Raw genomic sequence first — 23057 nt, forward strand, 5'->3', positions numbered from 1 at the left:
AAAAAAAAAAAAAAAAAAGAGAATATGGTACATATACACGATGGAAAACTACATAGCCATAGAGGGAAACTCTCTTAATCCTTAAATTCCAGCCCTCCGAAAAGTGACTTGGCTTCCTAAGTCCACTGAAAATTGTAAAGAATTTTGTTAAGAAATTCACAACCATTTCTTTCCACATAACAGTGTTATTTCCTTGTCCTTCAATCCAAATTGTCAAGTGTCATCTTACTTGAGTTTGTGTTAAGCATCTCACCTGTTTAACACCATATTCAAAAGCCTTCTGGGCAAGCCTGCCAGGTCCCTCCACAGTTTTTCCATCATCATTAGGGCCCCAACTTGCACTGTAAATATCCACATGTCCGGGATTGAATCCAATTGAACTGGCCTCAATAGCATCTGTCACAATGCCATCCAGCATTCTTATGCCTGAGCGACAAAACAAAACAAAACAAGTTTGATGTCAGTATGTCCATGTAGAAAAGGCACAATGCTCTTAATATTCATATATATACATATTTGAGTCAGGGTCTTACTCTGTTACCAAGAATGCAGTGGCATGATCACAGCTCACAACAGCCTCAAAGTCCTGGGCTCAGGTGATCCTTCCACCTCAGCCTCCTAAGTAGATGTGACTATAGGCATATGCCACTATTGCCAGTTTTTGATGTTTTGTAGAGATGAGGTCTTTTTGTGTTGCCCAGGCTGATCTTGAACTCCTGGTTCAAGCAGTCCTCCTGCCTTGGCCTCCCAAAGTGCTAGGATTACAGGCATGAGCTACCATCCCCAGTCAATATTCATATTTTAAAGGGCTCTTAAGAGAGTAAAAAACCAGGTAGCTACTAGATGTTCCCAACTTCTATGACCCAGCTACTAAGAGCATGGAAAGAAACAGAAGGAAAGCATAAGTCACTGTCCTCATAAACTTACTTGACTGCTCTTTAGAGATAATACTATGCACTATGCAGGCAGCTGTAATTTTTTTCCCTCACATCTCTGTTCTCAGCAATACGTCTGGGCATTGAGGTTGAAGGAGAGTAGCATCACTGGACAACAGGAAGTGGCTATGGTTGCTGTTGATTACAAAATGTATCTCCTCCCTCCACCACCCCCAACAAAATGACAGAATATTAATAGCTTTCAGAAAGACCCACTAGACAGTCACTCCTTGACACACCTGCCCGTGACTGTATCAACAATGGCCGTGACCCAGTCTGTGCTACACAAAGAACCATGGACAGGAAACCATGAAGCTTGAAAAGATCTAGCCACAATAGGAAACTAACAAAGAGGGAAAGAACTCTTGTTTCTAAGCACTGATTAAAAATAACCCAGAGGCCATTCTTTTATGTGTTTGCTAAGAAACATTTTGAAGAAACATGCTTCATTTTCTTCTAAATATTATCAAGGATGAAATCATTGCCTTGGATTTCACTCCTGAGGGGGAACGTTTTTCATCAGGAAAAGGTAGACGTGGTAGCTCTTTGTGCTTTCCAACAGGCTGTTGTCCATCGTCAGATTCATGAATTCAAGAGCCAGGATGGCAAAAGTAATCTGAACAGATACAGGCAGCTATCTGGTTATTTCTGGCTTGTAATGCAATGGAGTTCACAGCCTTAGATTTTCACACTATTCCTTATTAGGGAGCAGAGGTAAAGGAAATGTAATTGACGTGATCAGTGAAAGTTATATTTGCAAAAAAAAAAAAAAAAACTGTTTAAAAATGCATTTGGAAGGAAAAGTTCCCGACTCTGCTGCTTACTAGCTATGTAATTTTGGGCAAGTCACTTAACCTCTCTGTGCCTCAGTTTCTTCTACTGTAAAATGGGAATGATAATAACAGCTCACATGCATTGAGGATATTCTATATGCAGCCACCATCCTATAGGCCCTACTGGTGTGAACTTATCTAACCTTACAACAAGCATTTGAGGTGGGTTCTGTAGTTCTCCCATTTTATAGCTGGAGAGATTGAGGCTAGGGAGAGAGAGTGATTTGCCCAAGGCTACACAGTTTGAAATTGGGGATCCAGGATTTGAACCCTAAAAATCTGGCCCCCACCTTGTAATCACCAGGATACACTGCCCATAATACGTTGTAGGGTAAGTGATTGGCGTACAATAGGTGCCTAATTTTAAAAATTATTGTTAGACATGCATTTGGAGCTAGACGATCAAAAGGTGGAGTAATTAAAAAAAATCAGTAGTCTTAGAAACTTATGTTTCAGTTATACACTGCCACAAACCATCTTTCATTGTGTTGGGAAGCTTGCTTCTTATTCTTTCTCTATAAAATGAAAGGATCAGATGATCTCTCACAAACTATAGCTATTTAATTCATCATGACTTAAGAAGTGAATCCTTCTTCTAGTTGCTTACATAATTTGTGCTTCTGTCTTCATTTTCTGTACATTAATGGAGCGCTTTAAAGATGTTAGTATTAAAGGAATCAAGACAGAGACTTAAAATCTAAAAGCATCCAGTATTAATGAAAGATATATTATATATGCCAGGATGTATATCCCTTTGCACTCAGATGCCTCCTCTGAGGGGACATTAAATCTAGCAAACATCTAGCAAACCTAGATGTGCCCTCTCAGGAGACTTAAAGAGATTGCTGGTGATTATAGAGGACAAACTTATGCCAGCACAAGTTTTTCAAAAATATATATTTCCTTGAAGTTTGCCATACAAATTACACATAAAAGCAAATAGAGAGATGGAATATATACTGAGATATGATCGATCAGTTGAGAATTGGTTTTCAAGAATCATGAGTATGTCCTTCCACATCTTCTTCGAAAAATAGGCTGGACAATAAATTATGTATTAATGTGGGAGGAAGAAAATGAGACTGCATTGTCTTCTTGAATAAAAAAACACCAGGTGGAAGACATCAAACAAATTACTGTTGCCCAGCATGTATCGATTAACCTGCAATGTATGTCGGTTAACTGTTTCAGAGCTCAGCCTGTAATCACGCGCTTTTGGGAGGCCGAGGTGAGTGGATTGCCTGAGCCCACGGGCTCGAGACCCGCCTGGGCAACGAGATCTCATCTCTATAATAAATCAAAAAATCAGCCGGGCATGGTAGCGCATGCCTGTAATTCCAGTTACTTGGAAGGCTGAGGTGGAAGGATCGCCGGAGCCCAGCAGTTGAGGCTGCGGTGGCCGGGAGCGGCCACTGCACTCCAGTCTGGGCGACCGAGTGAGACTCCAACTCAAAAACAAAAAAAAAAAGAAAAATATAAGATATAAAATTTTGATTTCTTGTCATAAATCAGTGCCTCAATGTCCAAAATTCTATTATAAGCCAAATGTTATTACAATGAAATAATTGGTTCCAACGCTATACTATTTAATATGAAGTGATTCGTTTTTCCCTATTTAGTAAAAAAAGTACAGTTGAGTTACTGGTCAGTGATTCGCGAGGTGTCTCTGAGTGCAAATTGATATTTATTTGGTTTGTAAGAAGGAATATATAACCAAATTCAAGGTATGCTAATGTAGAGTTTAATGGGGTTATATTGTAATTGATGTGTCCTACAATTCATCTTTTTGGTGGTTATAGTGTTTGAAAACAAAACTAAATTCAAAGTTTATCATATGAGATGAGAGCCCAAGGTAGGGATAGTGTAAAGAGATCAGAGGTATCATCTCTGTTAGCCTCTACAGATCCACTTTCCACCCTTCTCCACTGGAACATGGACTGCCTCAGCAGGGTCTCTTGCCTGGCCGTTGGTCTCAGTCAACTGAAGACACCAGCAGGTGGGTGGGGAATGAGAGGAGAGCCAGGTACCATTTCTCTTTCCCCTTGCTCCTTCAGGTCTAAAGGTGGCAACATCTGCTTACATTCATTAGCCCTTTATTAGTTTTCTCTAACTCTTGTAAATAGTTTCTTTATTAAAATGTTCTTAGTTACCCCAGTGGAACTTACCATGTGTTTTGCCATGTGGCCACTGACTAAAATAATTAAAGATTCTACATCCTTGCTATAAAAGATAACCTTTGGCTACTTAATATAACAAGTACAGCTTAAATTTTTTTTTCTGAAGCTGTTCTTTGCTATAAAATGAAAAACTTCTATAGAACTGAGAAGCAGGAAAAGTCTTTGCCTAAATATACCTCCTCCTTCTGTTCCCTTAGCAAGCACTCAATAACAAACCCTTCTAAATCAGAACATAGAGAAAATTAGATTTGGTTCAAATGTAATTCGACATTTCCATATTGTTTTTTTCCTGCAAAGATGTATAGCTATATTCAGCCATCCATTTACTAAGAATCCATAGCCATTGATTTGCTTGTTCAAGTCCTGCAACAAATTTTGCAGGGAACTCATTTCTTCCTTTGATTGTTGAAAAGAAAAACACCCTCCCCCATTTACATGAACAACCTCTGCTTTACCTCCAACTTTGGAATTGTATGCAACTCCAACCCCGCATTTGTGATTATTTGCTTGCATGGCAATTTCTCCTGCACATCTGGTCCCATGTCTGAGGATTAAAAAATAAGAATTAAAAAACCTACATAAGGACAAACATTTGGTTTGCATATGAATTCATGGTAGATACAACTTTTTATCAGCCTTATGTTTCATTTTCTTTCCATTAGTATTAGATGAAAATTATGTTCAGATGAAAAGCAAAGATACCAGAGCCAAGGCGTGTGAGTTCAAATTCTGACTTGACTTTGGGTAAGTTACGTATCCTCAGACAATTGCTGTAAAGATCACCTGAGATATTGTATGTAAAGCACTTAAAATGGTGGCTGACAGATAGTATGAACCCACTCAGTGTTAGTTATTAATACTATTATGAAACTCTGACCTCAGAAATGATTTCAAAGAAATGACTTCTGCTTCATACTTTTAAGTTCCCTTTTAAATCCTCCTCCTCTTCTCTAACCATATAGCACACTAAAATGTCTGAGAATTATCTGGTACCCAGAGGCACTTGAGATTTTTCAGAAGACTCTATAGGCTAATTGGGAAACCAGTGTGTTCCGTCAACTCTGACTGGGGCCAGAAGCCTAAACATAATTGGTGTTGCAATTAGTCAAATAAGATAATTGATGATTTTAGAGTATTTGGAGGAAAAAAACTATCTCTAAAACACCAAATTCCAGCACTAAAGCATCACTTCTGAAATTCTGGGGATGATAATTGTCTTTTCCCATCACCATTCTAACTCAGGAGGGCCAATAAGCCAAGAGCACACTAATGTGAACTTATTTATTTCATGACTTTATTCCACTGTGGGAATATCTTGGAGCAGCACTAAGGCTGTTGGTGGTTTGGAGGAATCTTGACCAGACGTAGAAGAAAAGAGAGGAGGGCTTCGCTCTGAGCTACAGTGTTGGCCAGCTAGCTTTAGACACCAACATACTGGCCATCTATTCGTTCAACCCAGGATGGAATACCAAATTCCTAAACTGACTGGGTCATCCATAAGAATTCTCTTTTTTCTATAGTACCAAAGATGATTCCAGGTCTCTTTCCACTTAGTGACATTCCCCTCTCCTTGGTGTTAATACTGGAAAGGAATTCTAGGTCAGGACAATAGAATTATCTTTAACTTATTGTCTTCCCTGATGCAGCACACATCTTTTTTGTATACTAGTATTTTCCCATTCAAGAAGTGGCTCTTCCTGACTTTTGTGTGTGTGTGTGTTGGATGGTCTTACTATGTCGCCCCTGTTGGAGTACTGTGTCATGATTACGGCTTACTGCAGCCTCCACCTCCTGGGTGCAGGTGATTTCTTCTTCGGTCTCCCAAGTAGCTGAGACCACAGGCAACATGCCCAGCTATTTTTTGTAGAGTTGAAGTCTTGTTATGCTGCCCAGGCTGGCCTTCCTGACTTCTTGTGATTCTTTCCATTATGGGTCCTCTCCTCCTAGACAGCTTTCAAAGATTGATACAGATTCTGGGGAAGAGAACCTTGCTTTTTCTTGGGAATCTTGAGGTTTCAGTTCATGTGAGCCATGTGGATCTTGCTCTGCCACACATGAGTCTGCTGAAGCTGAGTAGAGGCGAGCAGCACCAAGAGATGAAAACAGAGTGCTTGGTGTCCTGAGGACATATTGTTGGAGCTCCTGGATCTTGTAATATCTGAAGCTGGAACATTCCTTGGGTGATATTTTATAAAAAATTCAAAATTAAGATCCTGCTTAATCTTTGAGTTAGAATTATTTTATTTGCTGCTGAAGGTGTCCTGAACACACCCATTCTCTGAGACCTGTGTACACGTTTGAACACATAGAAGACATTGTATGCTTTGTTGCTAGATTAGCGCTCTTTTTCTTTGGATTAGCCCTATTTGCTTCTGACAAATGTGCTTCCAGAAGTTTCCACTGCCTAAATTTCCTGTTATATAGAATGAGAGACAGAGCTCAAAATAGCAAAAGAACCCAGTACAAGTGTCCAGTTTGAGCCAACAGAATCAACCCATTGACACACATTGCCAGAATTGTGTCATTGTCCTACAAAATGATGGAGTGTGCCATTACCTGTTATTTATCTCTCCTTATATACTGAGGCCTGACTAGTTTCTATTGAAAGTTTGCAGTGGAATCATAGTACAAATACGGGCTGATATGTTTTCCTCCTCTCACGCTCAGTTCCCGCCTCTACACATTGAGAAGAAGGGAAGACTTGATAAAAGTATGTCTTTGCTATTCTTTAAAGACCTACAGCTCTCTTTGTTTCCTAAGTGAGGTGTTGAGATAAAAGAACCTTCTATTATCTTAGAACAATGGTAGTAACTGGATTTTAAACAAATTTATTTTTATAAAAATTATTTTTCAAGATAGTTTAAAAACTACTCTTATTCTGGTTAAAAAATCCTTGTCACACATGTTTATTGAACTACATAAAGAATTTGTAATTGGTGTTGAAATACTAAATACAGATTATTTCTAGTTTGATAATAAGAGGTACCTGTACTTTTTAAGATTTTATTATTTAGTGATTCCTCTTTTGATTTGCAAAGGAGAATTCAAATACGGCTTCTAGTAATCTCATTTACATAGTAATAAAGAACAGCAGCAATCCAGATAACTTGGAGAGATAATACCCTTGGAATTGGGAGATAATGGGTCTCCAGTTGCTATAAAGGCCAAGATAAAACGGGGGCATTTATTTTCCAAACCTAAGAGATTTATATCTGACAACATGCTGGAAGAGTAACTCTATTTCTTATTATACCTTTAGGAGGCTACCCTTTTTGGTTGATCGTCAAGAGGACCCTGAAAGATAGTAGCTCATTATGTCATTTTCAAATAGCAGATTCTGAATTGGCTCAGAAAATTGACTCGTCTCTGTTTTTGCTCCTGTTGAATGATATTATTCTTGTCACGTTGATTTTGCACGGAAAGAAGGTCTAGCTCAGTTGCTCAGTGAGATGCTGTGATCACTGTCACTGTCATTATCATTATCATCATCATCATCACATCAAATGCTTATTTAACTTTTTATTTATCAGTGTCCAAGCCATATATATAAGTTCATTTAATCCTCATAACTTAATGAAATAGATATCCCTTTTCAAAAGTTAAGTAAATCCAAGCACACAAAAGTTAAGTAATTTGCCCAAGATCACTCAACTATTAAGTGCCAGATCTAAGATTTGATCTATATCTGGCTCCAAAATCTGTGCTCTTAACTGTTGGACTATGCCACGCTACCTTCATGCCACATGGAAGTTTCATGGCAGGCTCTTTGCTGGTAGCTCAGAGTTTTCAGGCACAAAGTAAATATCATTATATGGGTTACTTCCTTGAGGTCCTTGGAGTTCTCCGAGTTGGGTAAAATCAAATTTTATAAGGTAAAAAATAGATAGGTAGATAGTTAGATAGATAGACAGAAAGATAAACAGTTATTATAAATGCTGTGCTGTTATAATAGCTGTTATAAACTGACTCCCCATTTGGGAGGAGGAAGGTCTTAAGTCTCCCTTCTCCTGACTAGAGAAACTCCAGAGAGTATCATTTCGACAAATATTCACCTACTATGCAGCCAGTACACAAGTTATCACTCACAGTGGATCCTGGGGCCAGACCCAGCATCTGCTTAGAAGGAGGCACACTGCCTAGGAAGGAGCTGATTTCTCCAGCTATGGCTCCTTTGTGGCACCCATGTGGCTGGGAGCAGATTTTCCTTTAGTCTTAATCAAGGGGGTGGAATGAAAGTGCTTGTTTTTTACTCTTTTCTAAGAAGGGTGTCTCTTATGTCCAAGTACTTGTCACTCATTTCCTCAGGAAATTTCTTTCAGAAATGTAAGGCACAGGTGCCTTGTCATCCGTTTTAGGAGACAAAAAAACTAGAGATAAAGAGAGGTGAGTGATTTTCCCGAGATCACCCTCTATGCTGCTAATTGGCAAAACCATAACTATCATCCAGGTTGACATTCCAAGGCTATACTCCAAAAGAACAGATGTTCCCACTGGTCTTGCACTATTTTGACTCAGAAATGTGGCAAAAAATTTGTCTGGGGGACCTGCTATGAGCTCCTGAGACACTCCCACTTTCTTCCAATGATGTTCCTGCCAGCGATTCCTATTGTACTGTAACTGAATGTTTTAGCCTCTTCAGAGTGCTTGTGGTTAACCTCTTTACTCAAGCTCTCAAAGAAATAAGTGATACTGAAAGAAGTCATATTTTTGAACCCTCCATGAGCCTCCCCTTTTCCCCAAGAAGTTGAGGCCAAACCATATACCCCAGCCTCCCTTCCCAGAGTTTTTGGCTTTCTGGAAGAGAAAGCACCAAAAGAAAAAAATACTTTGAGTTAGTATTACAGCGCTAGCACATGGGAGTTCTAAGAAAGAATAAGGGAGAAGGAGGGAGGGAAGGAGAAGAGAGGGAGAGAAGGAGGGAAGGATGGGGAGAGAGAGAATTGACTGACCCAAATTGCAAGTTGAGTAACAGTCCAAGAGACAGAACCATCCAGAGAGAAAAAGGAAGCATTTATGTGACATCTAACAGTAGTTTCCACTCCCACTTGTAACTGCAAGCCCTAATTTTGACCTTGACTTTTGTCTATTTTGGTGCAGGTCTCTTCTGGGTGGAAAAAAATGAAGAAGGAAGTCTGAATGTCTCCTTGATGTAAAAACATTCACACGAACAAAGATAATTTCTTCTATGGGCCTTGAGAGTCTGTGGACCTTGAGAATCCACATGCCTAGAAGGTGAAGTTTATTTGGGGCTAGGAAGGAGGGTTGACAGTCTCTTTTCTCTGGGTCTTTGACCTCTTACTTTACAAGGTCTGGCTCTTGGTTTACCTCATCACCCTATGACTTCAATGGAGAGATAGTTAATATAGGAGTCAGATGCTGGCTCTTTTCTCTTCCCTTTGGTCTTACATTGGCAAGAACTCTGGACAGACTACTAACTGGTTCCAAGCCCTGGAGATTGTGTTGGATTTGGAGGCCAGGACATTTTTCTTGCCTGAAGTCTAGCCGTGCTCTTCTGGGAATACCTGGTGAGGATGGTTGTAGCCACCATTGTAAGTTGTAAGCATTGCTCATATATATGTTGCTTTGTGTATTTTTCTTTTCATGACTAACATCAAGCTAGTAGTAAAGATGCTAATAGTAAAAGATTCATAGAGAAATCGGGAGGGGTGTGAACTCAGAGTTTGTAATCTTTATTTCTCAAACATTCTTTCTAAAGTCGAAACTATTCCGTAATATGTGACGGGAGAATTTCATAAGATGCTTATGAAAATATGGTTCTACAAACCAAAATGGATATAAAATAGAAGCTTTGGTTTCTGTTTTAAAAGCAACAAAATATTGTGTTATGTGTGGTGTGCATTAACATTTTTTGAGAGCTGAAATGTGGACGAAATTTATAGCATACTTTTCTCAAACAAGATAAAAGCATTGTAAAGTACTTAATTTTCTCCAAATGCACACTTACTCACTTGTTCTCATTTGTGGGATCATATCGGGGAAATGGATCATGGTCATTATCATTAAAATCATAGCTAGCCTCTGGATCCTAAAGAGACAACAAAAATAACATTGTAGTATCATACACACACAAAAGCAGAACTTCCTAAGCTTTACATCCCTACCCCTTCCCATCCTGGCTGATAGCTCGAAAGTTTGCATTTTAGAGTTTCTGGCCTTGACACTGAATATTTATCATAACCACAAACCAGCCAAAGCTGATGAACACAGCAACGTGAGCAAGCATCCAATTCTCCGTGAATGTTACCAAACCTATGGTTCACAGATGCTCGTAGATGTTACAGCTGGAAGAAATCAGCGTTTACTTACTTCAATCATCTCATTTTTCAATCACCTCATTTTTCAGAGGTCCAGAGAAGTTGAATGACTTAATAAGACCATTAAGCAAGTTAGTGACACTTTGACACTCTTATGAATATAGATGCAAACAGGTGGCTGAGGATGGGACTCAAGTCCACAGTGATCTCCTTCAGCCTCCACAGGTTCACTAAATAAAAAGTAGTTTAATTCGAGAGAGCATGCTTGAAATTCAAGACAAGCTTCTAGGCCTCAATTCCTTTTCCAACCAGATTGCTACACTTAAGCACATCTCACATAGAAATTCTATCACTGTTACTACTCCTCAATATTTCGCATATCCTTCAGTAACTCCTACTTTCTACTCTGTGCTAATATTTTTCATCTCTTCTTTTCCTTCCCTGCTCCTTTGCTCTTTTGCTTGGAGTTACACTGGGGAATGTTGGATGGGTAGAAAGGACAAGAGAAAGACAGAAGACAATCTTAAAGATGAAATGTCTGCCTCCTTGATCTAAAGACCTAAGATAAAATTGTGGAGTTAATATTATATCATGAACTTCATAAACAATGAAGCAGTTAGTTTTCACTGATTTATTTTCCCATTTCTAGTAAACTTTTTCTTTCTTACCTTGGCATAGTTGTACTGTGTGGTGTTTGCTTTGCATTTACATGAAAGGCATCACATTCCACATAACTTCATGATGTCAGACACAGACCCCATAAAAGATGGGAGAAATGAGACTTTGAAAGTGGTCTCAGGCATCAAGCTTAATCTGATTCCTTTAATGCCCCAAACACTGAGTGGTTAAGAGTCTGAATGACTCCTTAATTAATATAATTAATTTTTTTTTGAGTCGAAGTCTTACTCTGTCGTCCAGGCTGGAGTGCAATGACAAACTCGTGGTTACTGCAGCCTCGACCTGCTGGGCTCAGGTGATCCTTTCACCTCAGCTTTCCAAGTAGCTGGAACCACAAGCATGTGCCACCATGCCCGGCTGATTTTTTGATTTATTGTAGAGACAAGGTCTCGCCATGTTGCTCAGGCTGGTCTCAAACCCCTGAGCTAGGCAATCCTCTTGCCTCTGCCTCCAAAGTGCTGGGATTACAGGTGTGAGCCACCGTGCCCAGTTGAATGACTCTTAATAACTTAATTGGTGTAGGTACCTTCCCTACCCTCTCCCAACACACAGTTTAGTACAATCTTTGACCCCATTGAATTATTTCAATGTCCACTGGTTCAAAATAAATCTATATGAGCTGATGGAAGGTTGCGAAAAGGGACAAAGCCTTGGTTCATTATCCCAGGGGTTAACATCAGAGCTACATCCCCTTGAAGAGAAGGAAAGTCCTAACTGTGTGACTGTGTGTCACAGGTGTGGGAAAGACTCACATAATTGGCATAAATGTCCGTGTGATTCCACTCCAAGCCATCATCCAGTACAGTGATAACAACTCCTTTGCCCGTAATGCCTTTTTGCCAAACAGGTATCACATGAAGATCCAGTTTGGGCAGGGCTGCTGTCATCCTGGTATCTTGCTGGTAAAGAAAAAACAAGAAGCACTGGTAACATAATGATGTGTGTGCTAAAAAATGGGAACTTAAGCTCCCACCTAGAGACCCTTTTTCTTTTCCCTTGGGTTAAGGGGAACGATTTTAAGCTATGATTTTTAATGATAATAACTTCTACTCTTTAGAAGAAAAGTAGGTGAAATGGAAAACAAAGTTGAGAGTAGGACCATATGAATCATCAGAGTGCCTCTCTTCTCCCGATAGTTCCAGTGGGACTTCTATTGCAAGGATGAATCATCTGGGCTTCTCTTTGAACTACATGGTTTAGAAGACATTTACCCTTAAATTTATTTCATTTATAATAACATGCTTTCATGTATGGAAATTTCCATCTCCCCTCAAATCTTGGTTCTTTGTTGCCTTATTGAGCTCACATTACATTGTCTGGCACACAGTCATTCATGAGGGGTTTAGAACTTTTCTTCTAAAGGAAGAGCAGAACCTGAAATGCTCAGGAGACTGTGATCTCATCAGGAGTTGCAATTTAATTGCCTATTTTCAGGTAAGAGGCAAGTTGGGGAGTGTCTGTGGGAGATTTGGGGTTTTCCTTTTCAAATGATTTTTCTGATAGTTATGGTGTGTGGGAATGTAATACAGGAGTTGGGCAGCAAGGAAACACAGATATAAGCACATTTCCAAGCATATGAGAGAGATAGCTGACATACAGAAGAATGCCAGTTACCTGGGGAAGAAGTCAATATGAAATGTGTAAGTAACAACAATCAAAAGTGTCAGTAAATGGACCAGGTAAGTGGCTCATGTCTGTAATCCCAGTACTTTGGGAGGCCATGGCGGGAGGATTGTTTGAGCCCAGGGAATTCAAGACCAGCCTAGGCAACACAGCCAGACATCATCTCTATTAAATATATATGTATATTTAAATTAGAAAAAGTAAATAAATGATTAAGTGACAATAAATGAGACTTTCCCCTCACTGTTTCTACCCACAAAGAAGCATGGTGGGGTATGGGGGAGAGGCAAGAATTTACTAGGCTGAAGCTAAATTTACCGGTGTAAAGCTGAATTATAGAAGGCTAGAACCATACACAGATTGTGGGCCAAAGCCAGAGAAGAAGGCCTCTGTGTCCATTGCAGAAGCAATTAGAGTGCGATCGTTAAGAGTGTAGCCTCTGGGGCCAACAATTATGGTCCCACCACTAGCAGCCACACAATTCTGGCAAATTATTCTACTTGCCAGTGACTCTGCTTCATTATCTGTTAAATGGGCATAATTACTATATCTACAACATAAGGTAGTTGTGAGGACTAAATGAGTTAATTCATGTCAAACACTTAGAATAATATTTGGCACACAGTAAATTCACAAAACTGTTAGCTGATAAGTCTTTTCTGCTGCAATGAATAAGTACTTAAGATATTGGCAAGAGAAACAGGTCCTCTTTTCTAAAAGGCAAAAAAAGAGTCTAAGCCTTAGCTTTAGGTTGTCATTAAAAAATCATCTTTTATAATATTCTCAACAACAAACCATTCTATTAACATGTATTAGGACAATGGAGGCTTAATGTTAAAACAGACCTTGTGTACCGGCAGCGACACTTACAATTTTTCCACTCAAGGATTTGGTAACAATCCTTAAAGGTGGAAAGGTTTACAAGTCTAGACTTTGCAGTACACTTTCTGTATGTTCCTCACTCAAAGAGTCTTATTCAGAGACTCGCCTGTACCATATAAGAATTAGCTTCATTCAGAGATTTATCTATATCATGTAAGAATTGTCATTCGGGGATGTATATGCCATATTCTGTGAGCAATTTAAAAGGTTCTCAAGATCAACTTTAACCAAATGAGATTTTTGCCATGGGTACTATTTTTTGGACCCCCTAACCTGCAAGACATGATGCTTCTACATTTATCCCAGATAAGCTCAAGAAGACAAAATACGACAACTGCTCTCATAGCAGCTAAAGATCTCTGTCTCAGACACCCTCACCCAGCAAAACAGAAAATCCTGATCATGGAAGGTCCCATCAACCCTAATCTCTGTATAACACAGCCCTCTACTAAATTCTCCATTGTAAAAAAAAAAAAGATCCATTGTACAGATGTAACAATATCAAGAACCCAGGCCCCTTACAGTCCTTCTCTAGGTGCTTACCAAATACCATTGCTGATTCCACATGGGATCATTGAAGAGATTTAGTGCTGAGTCTCTTGGAGTTGAACGTTTACTTCTTTCTTTTTCATACTGTTGTTCAGCCCATATCACCTACAAGGATTTTTATAGTAAGAAAATCAAAAGTTAAATAGTCATCTCTGTGTAATTATCTTCCCTCTGTCTCTGGTACCCTTCCCATCAGAGCTTAGGCAGTGCTGCAATATTTTCATTTGACTACAGATCAAACTGACAGCTCAGTGAGAAAAAGGGATTGCCCACTGGGTAGATGAATTACTCCTCTGTTACAGGAAAGTGCACCTTTAGGGTGAGGAGAAGCAGTCAGTGAAATGATAATTCTCTCAAATTATTTACACTGTGGTTACAGTGGAAGCAAAAGTTCAGTCTGCTTTCATCAGCAAATGAACCATAATACCAATTTTTATATTGAGGTTCCAGGACTCTACAGCTGAAAATTTGTCCACTTTAATGGAATGAGTCAACAAACTAAGAGTCTGCTGAGACTGCTGTTATGATGCCCTTTAGATTAATTTCTATTTCTTTACATGCAAAAGGTAGAAATTGCAAATATTATACAAGAAAAGAATGGTGCTGTGATTTTGCATATTTGAAACTCTGACTCCCCTGTGCTTCAGCCCCCTGTTAAGAGTTAAGAGTATTTAAAATGAGAAACAGATCCAGGGTGATAAATGAGTCCTACTGACCATGCACACTTACCATTAATTCAGCCTCATGCATTATGCAAAGAGATCTGACAATTCAAAAATTACCTGTCCCAAATTTACAGCATAATCCTATTATACTTGAGGCCCTGGTGGGGGGTTGCCTTGTTATTGTATTCATTTTGTGATAATGCTATACTCTTACTTTGCTGGGCAACATGACTATTTCCTGCCCAAAACACATCTTTTCTGTTGTATACACGATGGCAGTTCAGTATGTGTCAGGATATTGTTAATGTGAGAGTACGCATGAGTCAGTACCAAAAATGAGAACTGGAAAATAATTTGCAACGAAAGGATAAAACCATCCACTAAGACTGTCCTGAATTTCAATTAGAAAATACACTGCAAACCTATTATAAACATTGGGAAGGACTTGAGTGCTAGAAATTAGTCACTATAATTTATTTTTAAAGTGCTTGTATTTTCAAGCACAATTGTTTTGGCTTAAAATACCCCAATGTTTGGAATAATGCCTGTCATCTGAATTGGTCTTTGAAAGCTGACTGCCAGAAACAAGTACTAATCTTTGAGGTAGAGGGTCACTTACAGTTGGAGACTTCATTAATAGACTTGTAAAGATAGACTATCACTGCATTTCACAGGGTTGATTTGAAAGAGTATTATCCCCCATTTTAAAAAGAGCAATAAAAAGAACATTAAAAGTAATTTTTAGAAATGGAATATAAGAAGAGACTCTGCCATCTGATCAGATAAATATCCAATTGTAGGAAACAGTGTTATGATTAATGTTATTAGCTCAGAATCTCATATTAATTTCTAGAAGAGCAGGCCAAATGCAGTAGAGGAAAATTGGTGGTGTCTTTTTATTCTACATAATAGGTATCATGTACTTAATTGTAAATAATACTTTTGATCTGAAAAGAATGTTAAAGATCGTCAACTCCAACCTTCCACTGCAAGCTTCTATGGTTCCAGGTTTTTCTTAAAATAAAATTACTATTGGGCTAATATTTTTGCAAAATTATACCTGAGTTAGGGAATAAATTCTTAGCTCTTTTTCATAATACCTTGGGACACCCCCTAAAATCAACTATCAAGGAGATATCTAAAGAGTAGGACAGAGTCACCTGTTAATTTCCATGAGGTACTTTGAATAAGAATAGCAGTGAGGTATGCTCTACTCTGTCCAATTTTCTCCTTTTCTTTTTAAAATAGAGATGGGGTCTCACTATGTTGCCGAGATCTTGAACTCCTGGCATCAAGCAATCCTTCTCCCTCAGTCTCCCAAAGTGCTGGGATTATAGGCATGAGCCACTATGCCTGGCTTAAGTTTTTCCAATAAACATGTAAAAGGGAGTCATTTTGACTTCCTTGTGCATTAATGGACATACATTTTGGGCATGCATTTAGGCAGAAAAGGAAATCTCTCATGCTTTGCCCAAGGACTAAGCCTAGTCAGTGTCCTACTTTTCAGAGCCCACGTACAATAATCCATCTGCCTTGGGACTGGTAAGGGAAGACCTCACTGGACAAGAAGCTTTTAGAGTAAGGTGCAGGGACTCTGAGTTGTTTTCCCACAACTAGTCACAATTTGACCAAAGGAGCTAACGTTGAGTGTACATGAACTATAGAGTGACTGTCCATGGTGCTGATATGGCATCCCTGGTCAGACGCAGTTGCTTCCATTACCTTTGAACACTGGTAACCCAGGCCCAATTATTTCCTACCCTCATAATTTTTGTCTTCTTCTTTTTCATCTTTTAAACACTCTATCAATTGGAAAACAAATAAAACAGCAAATTATTTCACAGATTTCATGAATCCTATGTACTTTCGGCTGTTCTATCAAATTTCTGTCAATTATACTTTTTTCCCCTGGGAAATTGAAAGGATGTTTTTAATTCTTTCTCCAAGAGGATCTCTCTCCACGATTATCTATAGTATCATAAGCAACAAAAATCATCTAAGCAAATATCAGGCCAACCAGGATAAATTTCCTCCAGTATAGCACGTTCCAGAAAAAAACATAGCAACATAGTGTATGCAAATTGCAATACTCTCAACGTGATCACCATTTTTTATTGATAAGTCTGCTGACTTTGAAAGTAGACTTCAAAAATCTACAGGTACATTAGCTATATATTCAAATTGTCTCCATCCTGTTTACCTATAATCATTATAACCACTTTCTGCTGTTGCCTGATCATTGAATCTGAATATAAATCAGGATGGAAAAGTGATCAAATGATTTGAACCAAACAATATAACTCTTATGGAAACATTTGCCTCAGGAAGACATGGATTTAGAGCTCTCTCATAAACACTAGTTCCTTATATAGCAAAACCAAATAGAAATGGTGGAATGTGTTTCGGTTACACTGAAATGTTATTGAAAGCAAGGTTCATGTACTTCTTTGGCATCCCCACATTGGTATTAAAGTGTTTGGTACATAACAGGTACATAATGAAAGGTTGCTGATTGATTGTATTGTCAAACATTTTTTGTAGTGCTGCCTCTTGATTTTCAATATTCACTTTCATACTCTTAGATTGAGTTTGTGAGTATATGTATATAATTAACTTTAGGTATATATAAACAATTGCATATGATAAAGTGTATATAGAAAAATTGACTTTAGCTGAGCCAATTCAATTCAATTTTGTTATTATTATGTGCAATGATAACTTTATGGAAAGAAACATTGCAGATAAACAATCATAATCACAATAAAAAAGAATCATATTTGCAGAATGCTTTTGTTCTTATTAGAAATCATAAAGAAAGCAGATAAGTTAGAGTACTGGTGTGAAGACAAATGCACACTTACACGATCATCATCAGACAATCTCTTAGTGATATGAATGGCACTTCTTCGAGACCTTCGGGGATGGTTTTTATGTTTGAATAAGTAGTGATTTTCAAGTGATCCAATCTACAAAAGGAAAAAATTTAAAATAAAAATTCATTTCCCCAAATAAGTATATATGGAAACTAGTTTGAATCCCAACTGACTTAGAGACAGGCAAATTTTACTAAGCACATTCCTTGTACTTGAAGTTAAATGACAAAGGAAGTTACTGATAGAGGTCTTGGGATGATTCTCTGGATATTATCACTTGGACTTACAATATACCTTGAGGGCTGGTGATGCTTGTTTCACACATTTTGGAGGAACTAGATTTGGTTTTTGTGTGACAATATTGTATAAGTAGACATTTCTCAGAAAAACTCATTTAATCAAATGCATTCTTTCAGAGAACAAATATTTGTGGAAAACAGGTAAGAATCTGGGGTATTATCTATGGTTAATGACACATTCAGCTAAAATAATTCATTGTTATAAAATATAGCCATTGAATTCATAGTGATGATTTTTATTAGCTACTATTAGTGACCATTTGATTTTTCACTAATTCAAAGCTTTCAGGACAGAGCATTCTACAATTAGGGCAAGTGTTCTACCTTAGGGTATGTAGACTTCTTGAGTGGCTGTCATCACCTTTGGTCAATTTAAAACTACATTCCTTGTTCTTCTGAGCTAGATATCCTTTACTCAAAATAGTGCTAAATTTGAAGCTAGCAAATCCTCTAGATGCCCTGCATTTTTTTCAAATTAAGAGACAAACAATTGGCAACGGTTTAATACAGAATAAGCATATTCTTTAAATTGCTAGTTCTCATCACCTAATTTTTTTTTTTTACTAGAAATGCTTGCTTAGGACCTGATCCAAGCCTGAGCCTCAGGTAGTGAGCCTGCTAAAAGCTGTAGATAGACAGAGTTGAGGAGAGAGATCAGTAGCCATAGGAAAAGATCACCAATGCTCAGCTCTGTGCCTGCTGTCAATTGATTCTGCTTTTTGTCAGTACTTTAGTCCTGGCTTTATCGTGAGGCCATAAGGAACTCAGGATAGGAATGGTATACTAGTGTAGTTATAGTAATGCTTACCAAAAAGAGAGATAAGCAGAACCAGAAAAGCACTATCAGTCTCTTACAAATAATTATTATTCTGACACAATAACTTTTGTTGTTTGTTTCAAAACTCTTGTTATTAGTGCCATTTTGGCTAGAGGAAATATAGCATTGAAAATCACATGTAAATATAGATTGTTTTCTCCATTAATTTTTTTTTTTTGAGTTGGAATCTCACTCTGTCCCCCAGACTGGAGTGCAGTGGCACGCTCCTGGCCACCGCAGCCTCGATCTGCTGGGCTCCGGCGACCCTTCTGCCTCAGCCTTCCAAGTAGCAGGAACTACAAGCGCGCGCTACCACGCCCGGCTAATTTTTAAATTTACTGTAGAGATGAGGTCTCGACAATTTGCCCAGGTGGGTCTCGAACCTGAGGGCTCAGGCAATTCACTCACCTCAGCCTCCTGAAGCACGGGATTACAGGCTGAGCCACCGAGCCTGGCTTCCATTAATTTGTAATGCTTTTTGTGACTATGTCATCTCTTCCTCCAAAGAAAAAGAATTTTTGTTTTACTTTTTGAATGTATGTTTGTTTATTCTGAAAAGCAGTTCTCACATTGAATGGTCCAGATTTAGATGCATGTCTGGGGTTAACAGGTGGGAAAAAGAAAAGAGATCTATTTTTTGCTCTCCTCCCTAGCTCCTTCCACACGGGTGCTATTTAAGCCTTTCAGTAGCTGTCCAAGGAATACGGGATTAAATCCTCAGTTTTTTTCCCCCATTTAAGATTTCCATGATGCCAAAGTACCTGCCAGCACATTTCCATAGACTCTCTTGGTCTCAAAAATTCCCCCAAATCGTGGGCAGTTGCCAGACTTACACTAAGCTGCATCATGTCTCCCTGTTTTCTGACAAGCTGTTTTCAATGCCTGGAGTGTCTTCTCCAATCTCATCAAGTTCTCCTGGCAACCTCTGACTCCTCTTCCTAAACCCTGTGCAAATGCTTCCTCTTCGGGGCAGTTTTCTTTCACACCTCTGCTTTCATTTCTTCAATCAACAAATACTGATTCCAAGCACACCTTTTATTATTCCACAAATTACATTCAATTGCAATCATTTGTTTCTAAGCCACTCTCCTCTAGATTCTTGATTCCTTGAGAGCGGTTCTCTTCCCCCCCTTATCCCTCAAACCCTGTCACTGAGCCTGGCACCGAGCACAGGCTGGACAAAAAAGCAAAAGGTTGGGTCTGCTGCTGGGACAACAGGAAGCCAGTCTGCATTGACTTTGCTGACGGGCATTTCAAAGACAGTTTGGCTCATAAAGTTAGAGAATGGAGCCTCTAGCAAGAGAGGCGAATTCCCCAGCGGACTCGATCTGTGGAATCGCCAGCGCCCACGCCGATTACTCATCCGTGACTTCAGCGGCGTCTCACTCAATCACCACCTCCAGAAAAAAAGGGGGGGGGGGGAACGCGCCAAAATGTTTTACAACTCCCTCCTCCCCCGCTTCGACGCAGACCAACTTCCAAGGCCGAGGGCCAGGGCTTGATTCTGAGCCAAGGAAAAGAAAAGCTCTAGATTGAAAGTCTCATCCCCTGGGGTCCCTCGGAATCGTGCAGCTAAGCAGTGTTTCTCTTTATGCCTTCACGACGCCCCCCATCAGCCTTCAAACTATTTATTAACCCAGACCCCACTTGGGCAATAGTTTCCATCGTAAGCCGAAACCCCCGGAGAAACGATTACGTACTTGGTTGAGGAACAGGAAAGACACAAATCCCTTCCCCGCTGTCAGTTCGGCAGTCGACCCTGCAGGGGGTTGGCCGAGCAAAGTTACGAAGCTTGGACTTTACAAGTTCCCAGTGAAAATTCGGAGCTCCCCAGAGAGGGCTAGAGATGGATGGTTCAGCGTCTGTTCCCAACCTCGTCTCCCGCAGCTTCCCGTGCCACTCCGGTCCCCTCAACCTCTGGGTCGCGAGTCCCAGCAGCTGGCGCTCTCCTAGCGCCCTGGGTGTGCCCCCCAAGGCTGCCAGGCGGGCACCCCCAAGCCTGCTCGTCCCCTCGCCTCAGGACTTGGATCTGATGCTGCCATATTGAAAGGAAGGAAACAACCGGCTCCTGACGCAGCCCGCCAGAGTCCCAGGAGACGGCGTGCTCTGCCTCTCCGGGGGGAGCTAGGCTGCTGAGAGCTTGAGCGCATCTCAAGTTCCCTGAACAGGCGTGGAGGGATTTTTCTACCAAGCCGCGTGGAAACGGATTTCAGTCCTAGAGCTGCCAACAACAGTAAGAAGAACAAGCTCTACCCAGCTGCAGTAGCTTCCTTCTGCCATGCTGCGCCCTGCCCAAACAGTAAATAATGCAATCTTTCTCTCCAAGCGCGCGGCTGGCGGGAGCTGGAGAAGCTCCTAGTTCTTAGCCGCCTTGGGCACAGGAGAGTGCAACCTGCTCCCGCTGGAGAGACCGCGCTCTAGTCCCGCCAGCTTCCCTGGACCCCGGAAAGTTTCTTGAAAGTGGAAACTCTTACCTGACCCAAAAGGTCATAGCCCAGCTCCTCGGCGATGGCCGAGGCTGCCTCTGGGCCCCCGGGGATCTCCGCCGCCCATTCATTGACAAACTGCCTCTTAGCTTTCACACTGTTCAGTGCACACCACGCGCAAAAAAGGGCGAAGGCAGTGCCCTGCAGAGTCCAGGCTCTTCGCTCCATGGTTCACACGCTCGCTCGCACCCAGGTGGGAAGGGGAGACGGAAGGGAAGCCAGGTAGGAGGCAAGCCAGACTGACTCGCCCCTGCCACCCTCGGGCTCCTGACCCCTCCTGGCTCCCGGGTGCTCAGCAAAGAGCTAGGAGGCGCGCGAGGAAAGGCTGGGCGGTGGCGGGCACTCAGTGAAGCGCTTCGCTCTCCAGGCTGAGTAGAGCCCCAGCCCTTCCCAGCCAGAATGGAAATGAGTGTTTACACGTCAAATCGACGAAAGCCATCTCTTGACGTCAGATCTACCTGGACTAAGATCTGAATGGTATTCCCGGCGGGGTGGAGAAGCGGCTAAAATAAGCAGCGAGGGATTAAGAAAAGGAAGGAGCCGTTTGCTAGGATCAGTGAAGTCTGCTCCTTGTCTGCCCATAAATTCTGTAGCTGTGAGAAACATCTTCACTTCTCAATGAGAGGTGCTCCGTTGGAATGGAACTACCAAGCACCAAAGGCTGGGGGTGCAGTACGCTGTCACCCCTTTCTATCCATTTTATTTATAGTTACTTTATTATCTCGTGTGAGGAGAGAGGGACAGGATGCTTATAGTGGCTCTTTGAGTATCAGCATCTGCTATGAAGAACAGGGCTCTTGGGTCTTTCAAATCGGACCGAAGCTGAGAGGGCAAAGAGGAGAAGGGGAGCTACTGTCCCAATCCCTCTCTATTCGCCTAAGAAAATAAGCACATCTCCAAATGGTAAAGCAATACTTTCAAAAATGAATGTTTAACCATTCAAACCAATTTAGTTTACAAGTTTTCTTCTTCCTCCCCTCTGTTCCTCAACCTCAGGAGAACAATATCTACAATTCTACTTCAGATAAATTGCAAAGTTGGCACCACCATTACCTTTTACAATGTTTATCAGAAAAATAATCATATGATTTAAAACCATATTTTTAAAAAATGACCAACAAGGGAGTTTAGGGGCACAAAAACTGTTGTGTTGACCCAGGGAGGGAAAGAGCAGGCTTCATTAGCGCCGACTTGCCTTTTTCCCATCAATAGAGCTCTTGACTTTGGCGCTGAACAGGAGCTGTGTCTTTACTTTCCTATAAAATGCACAATACCTCATTGTGGGAAACTGTTTTCCTGTGGAAAGAGAACAAGCAAACGTCTAAGTTAATCCTCCACGCCTACCCCTACCCGAGAGAAATGAGTTCAGTCTGCCATGGCGGAGCCTATTTGAATGCGGAGAGATTGAAGGGGTGGGGACATACCCCAGTGTCTAGTTTCAGCACCGAGGTCTGGACAGCGACACACGCACGCCTGCGACCAGAGCTGCCCTCCCTTCTGAGCGCCGAGAACCTCTGCCCTTCTATGGCTGGCCGGCACCGAACTGCTTCCCTTTTGACGTGTGCCTTTTCCCCTTTTGAATAGCAAAATACGAAACTGGCCGCAGGGGGCAGAAGGGAGTGTGGTTAGGTTCTTAATCCTGACTACTTGTGTGGCGCCCTGGGGAACGCGGTGGCCTCAGCCAAAAGAAAAATCGCGGGGAGGTGAAAGTGAGCGACTGTGCTGCGTCTAAGGTGATTTTTTTTTTCTTTCTTTTTTCTTTTTAGCTCCCAACCGCCGGAGGGCGCAATCTATTATAGAGAAATCGAAGAAAATGGTGAGGAGATTGGAAAGAAGGCATAGGAACACGTGGAAACAGGAAGCAAGAGTAACAACCAGAAGAAAATGAGGCAAGTCTTGGTTGAGGAAGAGTCTCAGAAGTGCTAATTTCTCATTCGTTTCCATGTTTGCAGAAATGTGGATCAA

At 40.6% G+C, this 23057-nt stretch overlaps 1 protein-coding gene across 2 annotated transcripts in view; it reads right to left on the minus strand.

Moving 5' to 3' along the window:
* The window catches only part of PCSK1 (proprotein convertase subtilisin/kexin type 1), a 48075-nt gene extending 26576 nt beyond the window's left edge, over window positions 1–21499 (minus strand). The window contains exons 1-7 of one of the 2 annotated variants that reach the window (XM_008052203.2): window positions 21081–21499; window positions 17479–17583; window positions 13947–14057; window positions 11651–11797; window positions 9915–9991; window positions 4401–4489; window positions 254–426 (exon numbers count right to left, since the gene is read on the minus strand). In XM_008052203.2, coding sequence (XP_008050394.1) covers window positions 254–426; window positions 4401–4489; window positions 9915–9991; window positions 11651–11797; window positions 13947–14057; window positions 17479–17583; window positions 21081–21260 — 882 coding nt within the window. In that variant the 5' untranslated portion in view covers window positions 21261–21499. Of the gene's footprint in view, window positions 1–253; window positions 427–4400; window positions 4490–9914; window positions 9992–11650; window positions 11798–13946; window positions 14058–17478; window positions 17584–20306; window positions 20505–21080 lie in introns of those variants that run through there. The other variant, XM_008052204.2, reaches the window with a different exon arrangement.
* Between the last annotated feature and the right edge of the window lie 1558 nt (window positions 21500–23057).

This window comes from Carlito syrichta, unplaced genomic scaffold (genome assembly GCF_000164805.1).
Source record: "Carlito syrichta isolate Samal-C Ts95f unplaced genomic scaffold, Tarsius_syrichta-2.0.1 Scaffold262834, whole genome shotgun sequence".
In the NCBI taxonomy this organism is placed as follows: Eukaryota; Metazoa; Chordata; class Mammalia; order Primates; family Tarsiidae; genus Carlito; species Carlito syrichta.